The 18,873-nt window shown below is 43.2% G+C and overlaps 1 protein-coding gene across 3 annotated transcripts in view; it reads left to right on the plus strand.

The window, feature by feature from the left end:
- The window catches only part of slc8a3 (solute carrier family 8 member 3), a 93,637-nt gene that overhangs the window by 55,964 nt on the left and 18,800 nt on the right, over positions 1-18,873 (plus strand). For 2 of the 3 annotated variants that reach the window (XM_061893894.1, XM_061893891.1), the window contains exons 3-4: positions 316-422; positions 12,642-12,659. In XM_061893894.1, the coding sequence (XP_061749878.1) occupies positions 316-422; positions 12,642-12,659 (125 nt within the window). The remainder of the gene's footprint in view (positions 1-315; positions 423-12,641; positions 12,660-18,873) is intronic. The other variant, XM_061893893.1, reaches the window with a different exon arrangement.

An 18,873-nucleotide genomic window follows, 5' to 3' on the forward strand; every position in this document is an offset into this window, starting at 1 on the left:
CGTGAGGGGGGGGGGGGGGGGGAGTTCCCGGCAGCGTCCCGACTGGAACATCAATCCCCCCCCAAAAAATCGATTTGGAGAGCGACACTTTCTTTCATTTAGCGCCGGCTCTCCTTCTTGCGTCCTCGCACGTCCTGATGGATTTCACGCCGACTGTGCTTCACGCGCCGTCCCCATGGCAACCACACTGACCTTTTCACCTCCTAACCTTTCCTGCCATGCAGATTATTAATCCTATTTCCATCGCAAACTAACATCTTCTCTCTCTCTCTCTCTTCCTATCCTCCTCCTCCTCCTCCTGCTCATCCTCCGCAGCAAAGTCATTCACGTGAAAATTATTGACGACGAAGAGTACGAGAAAAACAAGAACTTCTTCCTGGAGCTGGCCGAGCCCCGCATGGTGGACATGAGCCTCCAGAAAGGTGCAGTACGCCGCTTTCCTCTTTCTGTCTGTGGCCTGCCTTCTTATTTCAGTTTCCCACGTCTTCTCTTTTCTGCGAGGATTCCTCTTCTTTCTTGTCTTTACTTTTGCTTTCAACTTAATCTTTTTTTGCCCCAAACTGAAATCCAATTCACCTGATGGATCTGATTTGTGACGAGCATGTTTTATTTGTTTCAAAGTATTATTAGAATATAAGCATCACAGGGCATTGCACTGTATTTTTTAAATTACAAACCCCGTTTCCATATGAGTTGGGAAATTGTGTTAGATGTAAATATAAACAGAATACAATGATTTGCAAATCCTTTTCAAGCCATATTCAGTTGAATATGCTACAAAGACAACATATTTGATGTTCAAACTCATAAACTTTTTTGTTTTTGCAAATAATAATCAACTTAGAATTTCATGGCTGCAAGACGTGCCAAAGTAGTTGGGAAAGGGCATGGTCACCACTGTGTTACATCACCTTTTCTTTTAACAACACTCAATAAACGTTTGGGAACTGAGGAAACTAATTGTTGAAGCTTTAAAAGTAGAATTCTTTCCCATTCTTGCTTGATGTAGAGCTTAAGTTGTTCAACATATCGTATTTTACGCTTCATAATGCACCACACATTTTCCATGGGAGACAGGTCTGGACTGCAGGCGGGCCAGGAAAGTACCCACACTCTTTTTTTACAAAGCCACGCTGTTGTAACACGTGGCATGGCATTGTTTTGCTGAAATAAGCAGGGGCGTCCATAATAACGTTGCCTGGATGACAACATATGTTGTTCCAAACCTGTATGGACTTTTCAGCGGTAATGGTGCCTTCACAGATGTGTAAGTTACCCATGCCTTGGGCACTAATACACCCCCATACCATCACACATGCTGGCTTTTCAACTTTGCGCCTATAACAATCCGGATGGTTATTTTCCTCTTTGTTCCAGAGGACACCACGTCCACAGTTTCCAAATATAATTTGAAATGTGGACTCAGCAGACCACCGAACACTTTTCCACTTTGCATCAGTCCATCTTAGATGAGCTCGGGCCCAGCCAAACCGGCGGCGTTCCTGGGTGTTGTTGATAAATGGCTTACGCTTTGCATAGTAGAGTTTTAACTTGCACTCAGAGATGTAGCGACCAACTGTAGTTACTGACAGTGGTTTCATGAAGTGTTCCTGAGCCCATGTGGTGATATCCTTTACACACTGATGTCGGTTTTTGATGCAGTACCGCCTGAGGGATCAGAGGTCCATAATATCATCGCTTACGTGCAGTGATTTCTCCAGATTCTCTGAACCTTTTGATAATTTTACGCCCCGTAGATGGTAAAATCCCTAAATTCCTTGCAATAGCTCGTTGAGAAATGTTGTTCCAAAACTGTTTGACAATTTGCTTACAAAGTGGTGACCCTCACCCCATCCTTGTTTGTGAATTACTTAGCATTTCATGGAAGCTGCTTTTATACCCAATCATGGCACCCACCTGTTCCCAATTAGCCTGCACACCTGTGTAAATTCAAGCCTGTGCTTATAAATTTGAGTGTGATGTAAGGATACCATCATGAAAAGCACATTTAATAAAAAAAAAAAACGTTATTATGGTCTTACCTTTACTTATAAATGAAGTCCATGCGCAGCTCCTTCTGATCAAAAGCATCGATAACTTGTTTATAGAAGTCTTCCTTATCTTTCTTCAGTTTTAAAAATCTCTGTCTCGATGGAGATCTTCCTTTATTACCTCCTGCTTCCATTGAAAGTCCAGTTTAGAAAACTGTTTTATTTTAGATATGTAATCCTCCATGTTAAAAGTGCAAGCGAGAGGAAAAACTAAAGGATCGCTGCTCACTCTTGCTGCTTGTTGTCACTTCTTCTGCAGCCGAGTAGTCGCAAGAAGGATCACTAGCGCCCTCTACCACCAGGAGGCGGGAGTCATTTAATGACTCATATTTGACACACGCAGCTACGGTATATTAATAAAACATAGCTGCTTACTGTTCTTTTTAGCACATTCAATAGCTTGGACCTTAAATCCTACTGAATAGCTCTTAATCTTCTTCCCTTTATGCGATTTCAAATGATTGAAATCAGCCTCCTCCATTTTGAAAATGATGACAGGTGAAGTGTCACTCGTGACGTGACGAGTTTGACCCGGTGGAAATTCTAGACATGCACTAACAAAAATAATATTTTGCGAAACGAGTTTGACCCGGCAGTAATTGTAGGCAAATGCTAATTATTTGGTGAAACGGGTTTGACCCGGCGTTAATCCTGAGCCGGCGGTAATGCTAAGCATGCGCTAATTATTTTGCGAAACGAGTTTGACCCGGCAGTAATTCTAGTCAGGCGCATACTATATACCCGGCGGCCGTTCAAGGAAATGCGGTATCAAGGCACCAACTTCACTATCCCGACGGTGGGCTATGTGGAGTTTGAAGATCCTGGGTGCTCAGCTGTTGAGGTTGATGCAGTGCACTGGTACGCTTGATTGCAGCGCATGATGAGTCAGTCCAGTGGCAGACGGCTCAGACGCAGATAGGAGGTGACAGCTGCAGCCAAGGAAGGAAGCTGCATGCCAATAACCAGCTTCGCCCAAACAAAGCACGTCGGTAAAAGTGGACTTGTGTGCAGATGACAAAAAGGAGACGATGCAAGCGACATTAACCACAAGTGTCAGCCTGACAAGGTGTGATGTATTGATGATGAAAACATATTTGTCTTCCTCTGCCTGTGAAGAAAACTTTGCTTTGATTCCTAAATAAGAGCGAAGACACCCGCCATGACAGCTTTGTTGTTTCTTCCTCTTATGCATACTTGCCAACCTTGAGACCTCCAAATTTGGGAGAACGTGACATTTACGCGTCCTGTGATTGGATACTCACCGGGACCCTTAGTGGATGAATTAGAGAACACATACAGTTGATAGACAGTTGCAACAGCCAATCAGATCACAAGTTGTTGACAGTAGCTGTTCTGTTCCAACTAAAAGTTGTAAACTCTTGTTGTTAAAGTGTGTCATGCTTGTTGTTTAATGAACATTGTTACATGTGTGTTTGTCGCCATCATGTGGTCAGGGCAGTTACTACATCTTTGACAAGTCTCTACTTTCAATCAAACTTTATTGACCGGAGGTTGCAGAAGCCAAGCAGAGAAATTTAAAGTTAAAGTACCAGTGATAGTCACACACACACTAGGTGTGGCTAAATTATTCTCTGAATTTGACCCTTGTTCACCCCCTGGGAGGTGAGGGGAGCAGTGAGCGGCAGCGGTGGCCACGCCCGGGAATTATTTTTGGTGACTTAACCCCCAATTCCAAGACTTGATGTTGAGTGCCAAGCAGGGAGGTAACGGCTCCCATTTTTATAGTCTTTGGTATGACTCGGCCAGGGTTTGAACTCACAACCTACCCATCTCAGTGCGGACATATATTTTGGATTGTAGGTGGGGTTTTTTTTTACCATTCCCGTTCATATTTGGCTGTATTTGTTGCATTTCGCTGGATTGTAAAATATGTGGATGGAGAGGGGGTGTGATGTTCATATCTTGTCAATATTCAGTGTTTTATCATTCATAGGTAATATTGTAAATCCCACATTCTTTATTTTCATGTACATTCTGGGTGTCTCATTCAGTAAAAAAAAAGGTCAAATTCCATTCTATTTTTTTAAAGCAGTCCGTCATAAGGTTTTTAGCTTTCAATTAGACATTATTGTGAGGTTTTGTATTCGTGTTCATAAAAATCAGATACACCGGCCCCCAGCCACATTTTTTCTCAAAATTCCCCCCCGATAGCTCAGTAGTTAAGACTGCTGACTTGGAGTGAGAGGAGCTGGGTTGGAACCCCACTCTGGTTGATGGTATTTTGTTCTACCTTATCATACTTTACTGAGCCATTTGTCCTTACATTTGTGTATGAAAAAAAATATTTTCTCCACAAGACCCAGAATAGCCCCGTGTTTAAGATTGTTGACTTGAAATGAAAGGGAATAGGTTCAAACCCCACTCCGGTTGGCTGTATTTCATTCCACCTCATCATATTTTAGTGAGCCAGGAGTCATCGATTTAATTTGTGTTCGGAACACAATCTGTTGCTAAATCTACCGTCTTCCGCCTGCTCCGCCGTTGAGGTCTTCACCGTATCCCTGGCTAGGGGGCGGTCAGGTACTAGGCCTTTGCCAAGGTCCACCTGGGGTAACAGTAGTAAAGGGCTTAACCTCCTAATGCCTGCCCCAAGACCCCATTGAGGAGCCTCCACTGCCGGATGCACTTTAACCTCATGCCCAGGACACTGGTAAAATATCCATCCATTTTCTACCGCTTGTCCCTATTGGTGTCGCGGGGGGTGCTGGAGCCTATCTCAGCTGCATTCGGGCGGAAGGCGGGCCAACACAGATAGACAACATTCACACACTAGGGACCATTTAGTGTTGCCAATCAACCTATCCCCAGGTGCATGTCTTTGGAGGTGGGAGGGGCCTATCCCCAGGTGCATGTCTTTGGAGGTGGGAGGGGCCTATCCCCAGGTGCATGTCTTTGGAGGTGGGAGGGACCTATCTCCAGGTGAATGTCTTTGGAGGTGGGAGGGGCCTATCCCCAGGTGCATGTCTTTGGAGGTGGGAGGGGCCTATCCCCAGGTGCATGTCTTTGGAGGTGGGAGGGGCCTATCCCCAGAAGCATGTCTTTGCAGGTGGGAGGAGCCTATCCCCAGAAGCATGTATTTGCAGGTGGGAGGGGCCTATCCCCAGGTCCATGTCTTTGGAGGTGGGAGGGGCCTATCCTCAGGTGCATGTCTTTGGAGGTGGGAGGGGCCTATCCCCAGGTGCATGTCTTTGGAGGTGGGAGGGGCCTATCCCCAGGTGCATGTCTTTGGAGGTGGGAGGGGCCTATCCCCAGGTGCATGTCTTTGGAGGTGGGAGTAAGCCGGAGTAGAACCCACACAGTCACGGGGAGAACATGCAAACTCCACACAGAAAGATCCCGAGTCCGGGATTTAACTCAGGACTACTCAGGATCTTTGTATTGTGAGGCAGACGCACAAACCCCTCATCCACCGTGCTGCCCACTGGTAAAAGATAAAGTGTAGAAAGCCCCCAATTTCAGGAAAAGTAGTCTTGATTTCTGAGTTGTCTTTCGGGGTTTGTGCGGGAGTACTTGGTGTCGATAGAAATGTTCTTTTTTTCATTACTTTTCCTCTTTTTTTCCTCAAAGGGTGCTCGCAAACGTCCAGCATTGTAAACAAAAAGGTGTCTACCCCGCCCCCTTAAAAGGTGCCCTGCAGGTAGGCCTCAAGTCATTCTAGATTGATGTTCCGTGTCATGCCTTATAAGGAAGTTCCTGCCATTAGTGTGCTTTCCAAGGACTCTCCTCAATTCTCCACCATGTTCCCCGTGAAATATGGATGAAATATTTCAGCAAGCATACTTGAGAGCTTGGCTTTCCCACCGTGACGTATCCTCTGGAGGGTTTCACGCTCGCCAACCGGCCGTCGCCTTCAATTCATCGCAGCCCCTTTTTTTTTTTTCCTTCGTTCCCGGAGCTCATTAGGTGGCCTTAGGCAGACAGGCAGAGAGGCGGGGTCACAGGCTACATAAATCCTGACGGATCGACGAGGACCTTTTGGCGTCGCTTTAATAGTCAAGCTAATGTCGCCTTTGTTAGCGGTCAAGCTAACGTCATCATTAATGGAGCTACTGAGTTTCTGGGCTTTCTTTGCTGGTCTAACATGACCACAAGTCATCATCAGAATTAAAGATTAAAACAATTTACTTTCCCAAAATATGTAAAAGTATTCATAGTCTCTTCATGTCCTATTATTCTCCTTCTAGGGCTGTTGTTTTTACTTTTACTTTTTATCCAATCAGAATTCAGCTAGCTTATGTTGCCATGCTGTACCAAATCTGCCTTCAGGATCAACACTGTGTGCACTGTAAGGGAACGGCCACATACAGTTGATAGACAGTTGCCATATGGGCGGCATAGCTCGGTTGGTAGAGCGGCCGTGCCAGCAACTTGAGGGTTGCAGGTTCGATTCCCGCTTCCGTCATCCTTGTCACTGCCGTTGTGTCCTTGGGCAAGACACTTGACCCACCTGCTCCAGTGCCACCCACACTGGTTTAAATGTAACTTAGATATTGGGTGTCACTATGTAAAGCGCTTTGAGTCACTAGAGAAAAGCGCTATATAAATATAATTCACTTCACAATTCACATATCCAATCAGATCACACGCTGTTGTCAATAATGCCTTCTAGCTGGTCTCACGTACACGTCCTGTGATTGGATACTCACCGGGACCTTTAGCGGATGAATTAGAGAACACATACAGTTGATAGACAGTTGCAATAGCCAATCAGATCACAAGTTGTTGACAGTAGCTGTTCTGTTCCAATTAAAAGTTGTAAACTCTTGTTGTTAAAGTGTGTCATGCTTGTTGTTTAATGAACATTGTTACATGTGTGTTTGTCGCCATCATGTGGTCAGGGCAGTTACTACATCTTTGACAAGTCTCTACTTTCAATCAAACTTTATTGACCGAAGTTGCAGAAGCCAAGCAGAGAAATTTAAAGTTAAAGTACCAGTGATAGTCACACACACACACACACACACACACACACACACACACACACTAGGTGTGGCGAAATTATTCTCTGCATTTGACCCATCACCCTTGTTCACCCACTGGAAGGTGAGGGGAGCAGTGAGCAGCAGCAGTGGCCACGCCTGGGAATCATTTTTGGTGATTTAACCTCCAATTCCAAGCCTTGATGCTGAGTGGCAAGCAGGGAGGTAATGGCTCCCATTTTTATAGTCTTTGGTATGACTCGGCCGGGATTTGAACTCACAACCTACCCATCTCAGGGTGGACACTCTACGGTATATGTGTCTTTGGAAGTGGGAGGGGCCTATCCCCAGGTGCATGTCTTTGGAAGTGGGAGGGGCCTATCCCCAGGTGCATGTCTTTGGAGGTGGGAGGGGCCTACCCCCAGGTGCATGTCTTTGGAGGTGGGAGGGGCCTACCCCCAGGTAAATGTCTTTGGAGGTGGGAGGGGTCTATCGCCAGGTGCATGTCTTTGGAGGTGGGAGGGGCCTATCCCCAGGTGCATGTCTTTGGAGGTGGGAGGGGCCTATCCCCAGGTGCATGTCTTTGGAGGTGGGAGGGGCCTACCCCCAGGTAAATGTCTTTGGAGGTGGGAGGGGTCTATCGCCAGGTGCATGTCTTTGGAGGTGGGAGGGGCCTATCCCCAGGTGCATGTCTTTGGAGGTGGGAGGGGTCTACCCCCAGGTAAATGTCTTTGGAGGTGGGAGGGGCCTATCCCCAGGTGCATGTCTTTGGAGGTGGGAGGGGTCTATCCCCAGGTGCATGTCTTTGGAGGTGGGAGGAAGCCGGAGTAGAACCCACGCAGTCACGGGGAAGACATGCAAACTCCACACAGAAAGATCCCGTGCCCGGGATTGAACCCAGGACGACTCAGGACCTTCGTATTGTGAGGCACACGCACTAACCCCTGTTCCACCGTGCTGCTCTTGATCAAATTGGACAGACGTGCTCGTCAGTCCTTTTAGGGAAACTAAGTCCATCTGACTTAAGAGACGTAAGTCACATGACCGCAGGAGCGTCGCGGAAGAAGGAATGACACAAGCGTTTTTTTTGGTTTTCTTCCAGGGCGCCATCGGCCTCGCTAGGGAGTCTCTGGGAGGTTGTTGTCTAGTAACTGTTGCCACGGCGACAGTGGGGAAGCGTAGAAGTGTTGATTGTGGCACTGAGAGAGAAACACAGCGGCTGTGAGGCTTTACTCCTCGGGTTTGTTCCGCCGCCATGTCACCTGACTGTGGCGTGAAATATTGCCACGCACGTCTTGTTTTGTCTCAGCCCGGCGTGGCATGGTGTCCGCCATCATGTGACATGTCGGAAGGTCGCAGAGGTCATGTAATCCTGCCGGCTTCTTGTCGATGTTCGTCACAACATGGACACTTTGCTATGGGAGGCCCTTAGGGACATTATTCCAAATGACCTCTTACACACACTCCTGAAATGCTCTCACATAAACAACTCAAATGTATTTTCTCACACACACTGCTGAAATTATTTCACACACACACAACTGAAACACTCTCACACACACTACTGAAACACTCCCACACAAGCTACTGAAACACTCTCACACTACTGAAACACTCTCACACACACTACTGAAACACTCCCATACACACAACTGAAACACTCTCACACACACTACTGAAAGACTCTCACACACACTCAACTGAAACACTCTCACACACACTGCTAAATACATTTCACACAACTACTGAAACACTCTCACACACACTCAACTGAAACACTCTCACACACTCAACTGAAACACTCCCATACACACTAATGAAACACTCTCTCACACACACTGCTGAAATTATTTCACACACACTACTGAAACACTTTCATACACATTACTGAAACACACACAACTGAAACACTTAACCACTCGAATGAAGCATTTTCATACACACTGCTGAAATCTTCTTACACACACTACTTAAATTATTTTACACACACATCTGAAATCAGCTTACACACACTAGTGAAACACATACACACACTACTGAATAAGTCTCACACACACTCTTGAAACACTCATAAACACAGCTGAAATCTCCTTACACACACACACACTACTGAAATCCCCTTAACACACACACTACTGAAACACTCATACACACTGCTGAAATCTTCTTTCACACATACTACTGAAACACTCTCATACACACTACTGAAACACCTTCATACACACTACTGAAATCCCCTTAACACACACACTACTGAAACACTCATACACACTGCTGAAATCTTCTTTCACACATACTACTGAAACTCTCTCATACACACTACTGAAACACCTTCATACACACTACTGAAATCCCCTTAACACACACACTACTGAAACACTCATACACACTGCTGAAATCTTCTTTCACACATACTACTGAAACACTCTCATACACACTACTGAAATCCCCTTAACACACACACCACTGAAACACTCATACACACTGCTGAAATCTTCTTTCACACATACTACTGAAACACTCTCATACACACTACTGAAACACCTTCATACACACTACTGAAATCCCCTTAACACACACACTACTGAAACACTCATACACACTGCTGAAATCTTCTTTCACACATACTACTGAACCACTCTCATACACACTACTGAAACACCTTCATACACACTACTGAAATCCCCTTAACACACACACTACTGAAACACTCATATACACTGCTGAAATCTTCTTTCACACATACTACTGAAACACTCTCATACACACTAAAAAGCTAACATATTAACAGTTAGCATACATGATATACCAAAATAGTTGCCTTTGAGGTATATACTGTACATGTAAAATTAGCTACAAAACTAATAACTAACAGTTGACATGCGTAAAGTAAAAAGTTATTTGACTCTGAGGCTTGTATCTGTAGAATTAGCTAAGAAGCTAGCATGCTAACAGTTGAAATGCGTAAAGTAATCAAATATTTGACTCTTAAGGAGTTTACCTGCAAAATTACAACACACAAGTCTTCAGGTAGGTGGCGTAGCAGCAACTTATAGAATGGTTTGTACGGGTAAATACATAAAAATGAATAGTATAAGGTTCTCAATCATATTTCAATTTGGGAGGGGCGGGAAAAAATGGGAAAAAAAAGATATTTGTTCAATGTGATGCAAACATGTATTTACATAATAATGCTAAAGAAGGTTCATGCTAAATGGAATAAAAAGCTGAAATGTGCGTCACCTTATTCCTCTTTATCTCACGCTTCCTCCCACAAAACGAAGCTCCTCGACAGTTTGCTGGTAAACATGATCGATTAGGGGCGACATTACAGGAACACACAGCATGAAATATTCAGACGCAGGGCGACCACATGGAAGCAGGCCTGGAACTACTTCCTGCCGTACTGCTGCACGCCGTGGTGTGGCGGCGAGGCTTCCTGTGATGACGTACTCACATTTTACCTTTTATACAAACCCCGTTTCCATATGAGTTGGGAAATTGTGTTAGATGTAAATATAAACAGAATACAATGATTTGCAAATCCTTTTCAAGCCATATTCAGTTGAATATGCTACAAAGACAACATATTTTATGTTCAAACTCATAATTAACTTAAAAATTTGATGCCAGCAACACGTGACAAAGAAGTTGGGAAAGGTGGCAATAAATACTGATAAAGTTGAGGAATGCTCATCAAACACTTATTTGGAACATCCCACAGGTGTGCAGGCTAATTGGGAACAGGTGGGTGCCATGATTGGCTATAAAAACAGCTTCCCAAAAAATGCTCAGTCTTTCACAAGAAAGGATGGGGCGAGGTACACCCCTTTGTCCACAACTGGAGCGCTGTCTTTTTCATGGACGCCCCTGCTTATTTCAGCAAGACAATGCCAAGCCACGTGTTACAACAGCGTGGCTTTGTAGTAAAAGAGTGCGGGTACTTTCCTGGGCCGCCTGCAGTCCAGACCTGTCTCCCATGGAAAATGTGTGGTGCATTATGAAGCGTAAAATACGACAGCAGGGACACCGCTCTTTTTTTACAAAGCCACGCTGTTGTAACAGGTGCTGAATGTGGCTTGGCATTGTCTTGCTGAAATAAGCAGGGGCGTCCATCCTTAGATGGCAGCATATGTTGTTCCAAAAGCTGTATGTACCTTTCAGCATTAATGGTGCCTTCACAGATGTGTAAGTTACCCATGCCTTGGGCACTAATGCACCCCCATACCATCACACATGCTGGCTTTTACACTTTGTGTCGATAACAGTCTGGATGGTTCACTTCCTCTTTGGTCCGGATGACAGGATGTGGAATATTTCCAAAAACAATTTGAAATGTGGACTCGTCAGACCACAGAACACTTTTCCACTTTGCATCAGTCCATCTTAGATGATCTCGGGCCCAGAGAAGCCGGCGGCGTTTCTGGATGTTGTTGATAAATGGCTTTCGCTTTGCATAGTAGAGCTTTAACTTACACTTACAGATGTAGCAACAAACTGTATTTAGTGACAGTGGTTTTCTAAAGTGTTCCTGAGCCCATGTGGTGATATCCTTTAGAGATTGATGTGGGTTTTTGATACAGTGCCGCCTGAGGGATGGAAGGTCACGGTCATTCAATGTTGGTTTCCGGCCATGCCGCTTACGTGGAGTGATTTCTCCAGATTCTCTGAACCTTTTGATGATATTATGGAGCGTAGATGTTGAAATCCCTAAATTTCTTGCAATTGCACTTTGAGAAACTTTGTTCTTAAACTGTTTGACTATTTGCTCACGCAGTTGTGGACAAAGGGGTGTACCTCGCCCCATCCTTTCTTGTGAAAGACTGAGCATTTTTTGGGAAGCTGTTTTTATAGCCAATCATGGCACCCACCTGTTCCCAATAAACCTGCACACCTGTGGGATGTTCCAAATAAGTGTTTGATGAGCATTCCTCAACTTTATCAGTATTTATTGCCACCTTTCCCAACTTCTTTGTCACGTGTAGCTGGCATCAAATTCTAAAGTTAATGATTATTTGCAAAAAAAATAAAGTTTATGAGTTTGAACATCAAATATGTTGTCTTTGTAGCATATTCAACTGAATATGGCTTGAAAAGGATTTGCAAATCATTGTATTCTGTTTATATTTACACCTAACACAATTTCCCAACTCATATGGAAACAGGGTTTGTATGTAAGGATTGAGAATGAAGTTGCACTCGAGCTGATTGTTAATCCTCACCTTACCTTCAGGCCTGATTGTTGGCCGCCATTAGCGTCCACGTTGTGACTCATAAAAGTAGTTGTGTTGGCGAAGTGCGCTTGTTTTCTTCAACAAGACAGCTGTGATTAGGCTGCATGCTGATAACACACACACACACACACACACACACACACACACACACACTTCAATTATGTCCCTCTGCCTTATCGTCACTATTACCAGTCTTTGTCTGCCACTGTGTGTGTGTGTGTGTGTGTGTGTGTGTGTGTGTGTGTGTGTGTGTAGAAATGAGCTGATTGGTGTGCTCCTGCAGGGTGATAAATTAGAAATAAATATATAAGTATATTGATTACTGCTGCTGTTTGTGTCCTCCTTCGACCTTCTCCTTCATCCATTCATTTATATTTTCTCTCATTTTTCTTCATGTCTTCTTGTCATGTCTTCAGCGATGTTGCTGGCCCACGGTAAGGCCCCCACCCCCACCCGTTTGCACCGTGTGTGTGTGTGAGGTTTTTGTTATGCAGCTTGGTGGTAATGAAAACAATGTTTGCTGATGAAACATAATAAGTAGAGCTCAGACGTGCACTAATGAACATGAAGTTTGACATCAAACTGATGACCATGAGCATGAGTCCATACAAACATGGCGGGCACAAGAGAAGCAGAATAAAGTCATGGATTTAAACCACAAGTACCGTATTTCCTTGAATTGCCGCCAGGGTGCTAATTATTTTTAAACCTCTTCTCACTCCAGCACTTACCAAAGGCATGCGGTAAATTTAGGCCTGCGCTTATAAATTTGAGTGTGATGTAAGGATACCATCATGAAAAGCACATTTAATAAAAAAAAACGTTATTATGGTCTTACCTTTACTTATAAATGAAGTCCATGCGCAGCTCCTTCTGATCAAAAGCATCGATAACTTGTTTATAGAAGTCTTCCTTATCTTTCTTCGGTTTTAAACATCTCTCTGTCTCGATGGAGATCTTCCTTTATTACCTCCTGCTTCGATTGAAAGGCCAGTTTAGAAAACTGTTTTATTTTAGATATGTAATCCTCCATGTTAAAAGTGCAAGCGAGAGGAAAAAAATAAAGGATGGCTGCTCACTCTTGCTGCTTGTTGTCACTTCTTCTGCAGCCGAGTAGTCGCAAGAAGGATCACTAGCGCCCTCTACCACCAGGAGGCGGGAGTCATTTAATGACTCTTATTTGACACACGCAGCTACGGTATATTAATAAAATATAGCTGCTTTCTGTTCTTTTTAGCATATTCAATAGCTTGGACCTTAAATCCTACTGAATAGCTCTTAATCTTCTTCCCTTTATGCGATTTCAAATGATTGAAATCAGCCTCCTCCATTTTGAAAATGATGACAGGTGAAGTGTCACTCGGGACGTGACGAGTTTGACCCGGCGGAAATTCTAGACATGCGCTAATAAAAATAATTTTTTGCGAAACGAGTTTGACCCGGCAGTAATTCTAGACAGGCGCATACTATATACCCGGCGGCAATTCAAGGAAATACGGTATTTCAAAGATGATATATTTTCTACCTGGATAAGATGTCATTCATGCAAATAAAGTGATTAGAACTGGAAAAAGTGATCTTTAATACACCTGATGTTGACGTATTTTAATTAGGACTAATAACGCCTTAACTTTCCTTTAATGTTGGTATATATTGAAAAAAATTGGCAGGCAATTAAGGTGCACACGTCCTCTCTGACCCTCCGCCCATTCCGTTGCACGGGAGAATGTGTGTGTGTGTGTGTGTGTGTGTGTGTGTGTGTGTGTGTGTTCAGTGACTGTTGAGGCCCACGCTTGGAACAACAGAGCAGAAATGGAGAAAGGAAAGAGTAGATGATGGGAAACCCAGGACCTTCTCCCCACCACACCGTACCACACCACTCTCATCCACCATGACACCACGTCACTGCAGCACTTCAAGTTCAAAAGTACCCATGATAGTCACACACACACACACACACACACACACACACACACTAGGTGTGGTGAGATTATTCCCTGCATTTGACCCATCACCCTTGTTCACTCTCTGGGAGCAGTGAGCAGCAGCAGTGGCCACGCCCAGGAATATTTTTGGGTGATTTAACCCCCAATTCCAAGCCTTGATGCTGAGTGCCAAGCAGGGCTCCCATTTTTATACTCTTTGGGGTTTGAACTCACAACCTACCCATCTCAGGGCGGACAATCTAACCACTGGACCACTGCGCAGTTTAGATGACAGTTTAGTGCACTGCTATCCTAAATAAACTGTGTGATTAATAATTTAATGTCAAAGTAGCAATGATTGTCACACACACAAATTTCAGTGCCCCTCCCAAGATAACCATTCTCCCCAATCTCTCCTGCTTTGTACCTGGACAACAATATCGGGGGCGTGCCTTGAGCGTCCTCTCCCACCTGAAAAGGAGACTATTATATCCACAGGTTTAACTATAAGCCATAAAGCAGGCAGGCACAGAGCTATTTCTCAGTGTGTTTTTATTCTGGCCGGCACGTCAACACACTGACACACAACATCTGGATTCCCATCATGCATTGCTTCTAAACTACAGCAAGTAGTAATGTCCAAAAAACATAATGGAGACGAAGCAGAAGAATGGAAGAAGAGACATGGCGACGACAAATAAGAAGTACGCTTGCGAGTTCCAAAATGATTAGGAAAAATAATTTTGTATATCAGACGTCTCCAGTGAACACGGTGGCCAATATAGAAGAAATACTTGAAAATATATACACCCCCCTCCCTCATCACCCTTGTTCACCCCCTGGGAAGTGAGGGGAGCAGTGAGCAGCAGCGGTGGCCACGCCCGGGAATCAATTTTGGTGATTTAACCCCCAATTCCAAGCCTTGATGCTGAGCGCCAAGCAGGGAGGTCATGGCTCCTATTTTTATAGTCTTTGCTATAACTCGGCCGGGGTTTGAACTCACAACCTACCCATCTCAGGGCGGACACTCTAACCATCTAACAATCTGCATATAAATGATTAATTCTACTGTTTTTGCTGATTAATCGCATGAGTTAAAGTGTTTACCAGCCCGATTGTTACTCACTACATCAGGGGTCGGGAACCTTTTTGGCTGAGAGAGCCATGAAAGCCAAATATTTCAAAATGTATTTCCGTGAGAGCCATATCATATTTTTTAATACTGAATACAACTAAATGTGTGCATTTTTAAGACCAACATTTTTAGAGTACTGTATTTTTCAGAGTATAAGTCGCTCCGTTAAATCGCACCAGCTGAAAATACATAATAAAGAAGGAAAGAAACATAAATAAGTCGCACTGGAGTATAAGTCGCATTTTTTGGGGACATTTATTTGCTAAAAGCCAACACCAAGAATAGACATTTGAAAGGCAATTTAAAATAAAGAATAGTGAAGAACAGGCTGAATACGTGTAGGTTACTTTATGGGCTACTATTCATCAATCAGGCTAGGAAAAGCTTCATTCGATGACCAAGCGTCACGAAAATAAAAGTTAAATATAATAGAAGAGGAACTTGCAAAAACATGATGCTAAAGTGGAAATGTAAACATCCATCCATTTTCTACCGCTTGTCACTTTTGGGGTCGCTGGAGCCTATCTCAGCTGCATGCGGGCAGTAGTAAACATGGCCCTGGAAATTAAAATGTATTCCTGGGGTTGGTTTGCACTTGGACTAGAGGTGTTTTATAGCATTTATCGGCCGATAAATGCTATAAAATGTAATATCGGAAATTATCGGTATCGGTTTCAAAAACTAAAATTGACGACTTTTTAAAACGTCGCTGTGTACAGAAGTACAGGTCGCCAATAAACCTTAAAGGCACTGCGGCATAGCTCGGTTGGTAGAGTGGCCGTGCCAGCAACTCGAGGGTTGCAGGTTCGATTCCCGCTCCCGCCATCCTAGTCACTGCCGTTGTGTCCTTGGGCAAGACACTTTACCCACCTGCTCCCAGTGCCACCCACACTGCTTTAAATGTAACTTAAATATTGGGTTTCACTATGTAAAGCACTTTAAGTCACTCGAGAAAAGCGCTGTATAAAAATAATTCACTTCACGTTATATGAGGCATAAATAACCAACTGAGAAGGTGCCTGCTATGCTAACCTAACATATTATGGTAAGAGTCATTCAAATAAATATAACATATAGAACGTGCTATAAATTTACCAAACTCTCACTCCTAATCCATAAATCCCATGACATCTTATACGTCTAGTCTCTTACGTGAATGAGCTAAATAATATTATTTGATATTTTACGGTAATGTGTTAATAATTTCACACATAAGTCGCTCCTGAGTATAAGTCGCACCCCCGGCCAAACTATGGAAAAAACTGTGACTTATAGTCCAAAAAATACGGTATAATAAGTCCTTTATTCTTTTTAATAACATTGTTATTAAAGCTAACCAATAATAAATATATATCACTTCTTACCAATAATGCGACTTCTTGAACAGGTGCGAAAGAAAATAGATGGTTGGATTAAAATGCATGACAATGTTTTGTACTTTGAACGTTATTTTTAACACTGTGATTACCTGCGGAATTATTATTTACTTATCGTGTTAAGCAATGTCAGCTAAGATTAATCTGAGAGCCAGATGCAGTCATCAAAAGAGCCACATCTGGCTCTAGAACCATAGGTTCCCTACCCCTGCTCTACTTGGAAGGCATGACTTTTTGTGCACAGTCCTCCTAAATTGTGACCACAGCATCTTTTATTCTGGCGGTGAAAAGATGAGGAATTTGAAACAAGAATTGCTGTGTAATTGATTTAAGACTGTGTGTGTGTGTGTGTGTGTGTGTGTGTGTGTGTGTGTGTGTGTGTGTGTGTGTGTCTGTCAGAGTGATGTGTAATAGTGTAGTTAATATTTGATGGGGAGTGTGTTGGTGGAGGATGGAGACAAGGTGCCTGAGTGACACGCAGTGCATGATGGGAAGGCTCTCGGAGGCGCCGCGCTTCCTGCGTGATCCACCTGGACAGTGCTGAGTGGACAGTGTGTGTGTGTGTGTGTGTGTGTGTGTGTTCGTGTGACTTCAGTGTCATGCGAGCCTTCAGGAACTTTCTTTCCAACAGATGCAGGAATCTATTTTGTTTATTCCGTCCTCAAAAAGTGAGCGTGATTCCCACAAAAAGTGTGCTGCTGTGTGCCGGCAACTGCTGATTTGCAGACAGTTGCCATGGAGACGGACATGTTGCATCACCTATGAAAGCAGACACTCTGCTCCCCTCACACCTTCTATTATTATTATTATTATTATTATTATGTATGCTATAGCAGCAAGTGTTTGTGATATTAATATTCTTGTCATAATCATCAATACTGGAATAATAAAATATTGGTTTCAGGAGCCTCGCCTGAATTCAAAAGTGTTCTTCCATACATGACTGATTGAAATATGTCATAGAAAATTATAAATATGAACATTATGTTTACATTATATGTCAATTACAGCAAATGTTTTTGCTCTACAATTAAAGACCAAAAGCATTTTCTAATTTCACAGCCATTCACCATATAACATGCTAACTGTAACTGTGAAAAAGTTAGCATGCTAACATTAGCATGCTACCTCTTTTAGACAAGTTTGCAGCCGAATACTTGATTGTCATATAATTTGGTGTTTGACACAAACAGTTCACATGCTAATGTTAGCATGCTAACCGGGCAACGGCTAGCATCTAAGGAACACAATTTAATTTGATGTAATCCAACTTTCAAATTTGTTTTTGACACATGCTAACTGTGAGCATGCTAACATTAGTATGCTACCTATAACGTGCTAACTGTAACTGTGGAAAAAGTTAGCATGCTAACATTAGCATGCTAACTTTTTTTAGACAACTTTGCAGCCGAACACTTGATAGTCATAGAATTTGGTGCTTGACACAAACTGTTCACATGCTAATGTTAGCATGCTAACCGGGCATCTATGAAACACAATTTAATTTGATGTAACCTAGCTTTCAACTTTGATTTTGACATGTGCTAACTGTGAGCATGCTAATATTAGTGTGCTAACAGTAACTGCGAAAAAGTTAGCATTATAACATTAGCATGCTACCTTTTTTAGACAAGTTTGCAGCCGAACATTTGATAGTCATATAATTCGGTGCTTGATACAATCTGTTTTGATTGTTTGATTAAGACTTTTATTAGTAGATTGCACAGTACAGTACATATTCCGTACGATTGACCACTAAACGGGAAAAACCCCAATAAGTTTTTCAACTTGTTTAAGTCGGGGTCCACATTCATCAATTCACTAATGCTAGCATTAACATGCTAACTGGGCTACAGCTAGCATCTAATTTAATTTGATGTATTCTAACTTTCAACTTGGTTCTTGACACATGCTAACTGCGAGTGCGCTAACATTAGTATGGTACCGTTTTTAGACAAGTTTGCAGCCGAACACGTCAGTCATATAATTCGGTACTTGACACATGCTAACTGGTAACATGCTTATAGTAGCATGCTAGCACTAACAGAGGAACAGCTAGCATATAATTTAATTTGATGTAATCTAACTTTCAACTTGGTTCTTGACAAATACTAACTGCGAGTGCGCTAACGATAGTATGCTATCTTTTTTAGACAAGTTTGCAGCTGAACACATCAGTCATATAATTTAGTACTTGACACATGCTAACTGT

The sequence above is a fragment of the Nerophis ophidion genome, linkage group LG03 (genome assembly GCF_033978795.1).
Source record: "Nerophis ophidion isolate RoL-2023_Sa linkage group LG03, RoL_Noph_v1.0, whole genome shotgun sequence".
In the NCBI taxonomy this organism is placed as follows: Eukaryota; Metazoa; Chordata; class Actinopteri; order Syngnathiformes; family Syngnathidae; genus Nerophis; species Nerophis ophidion.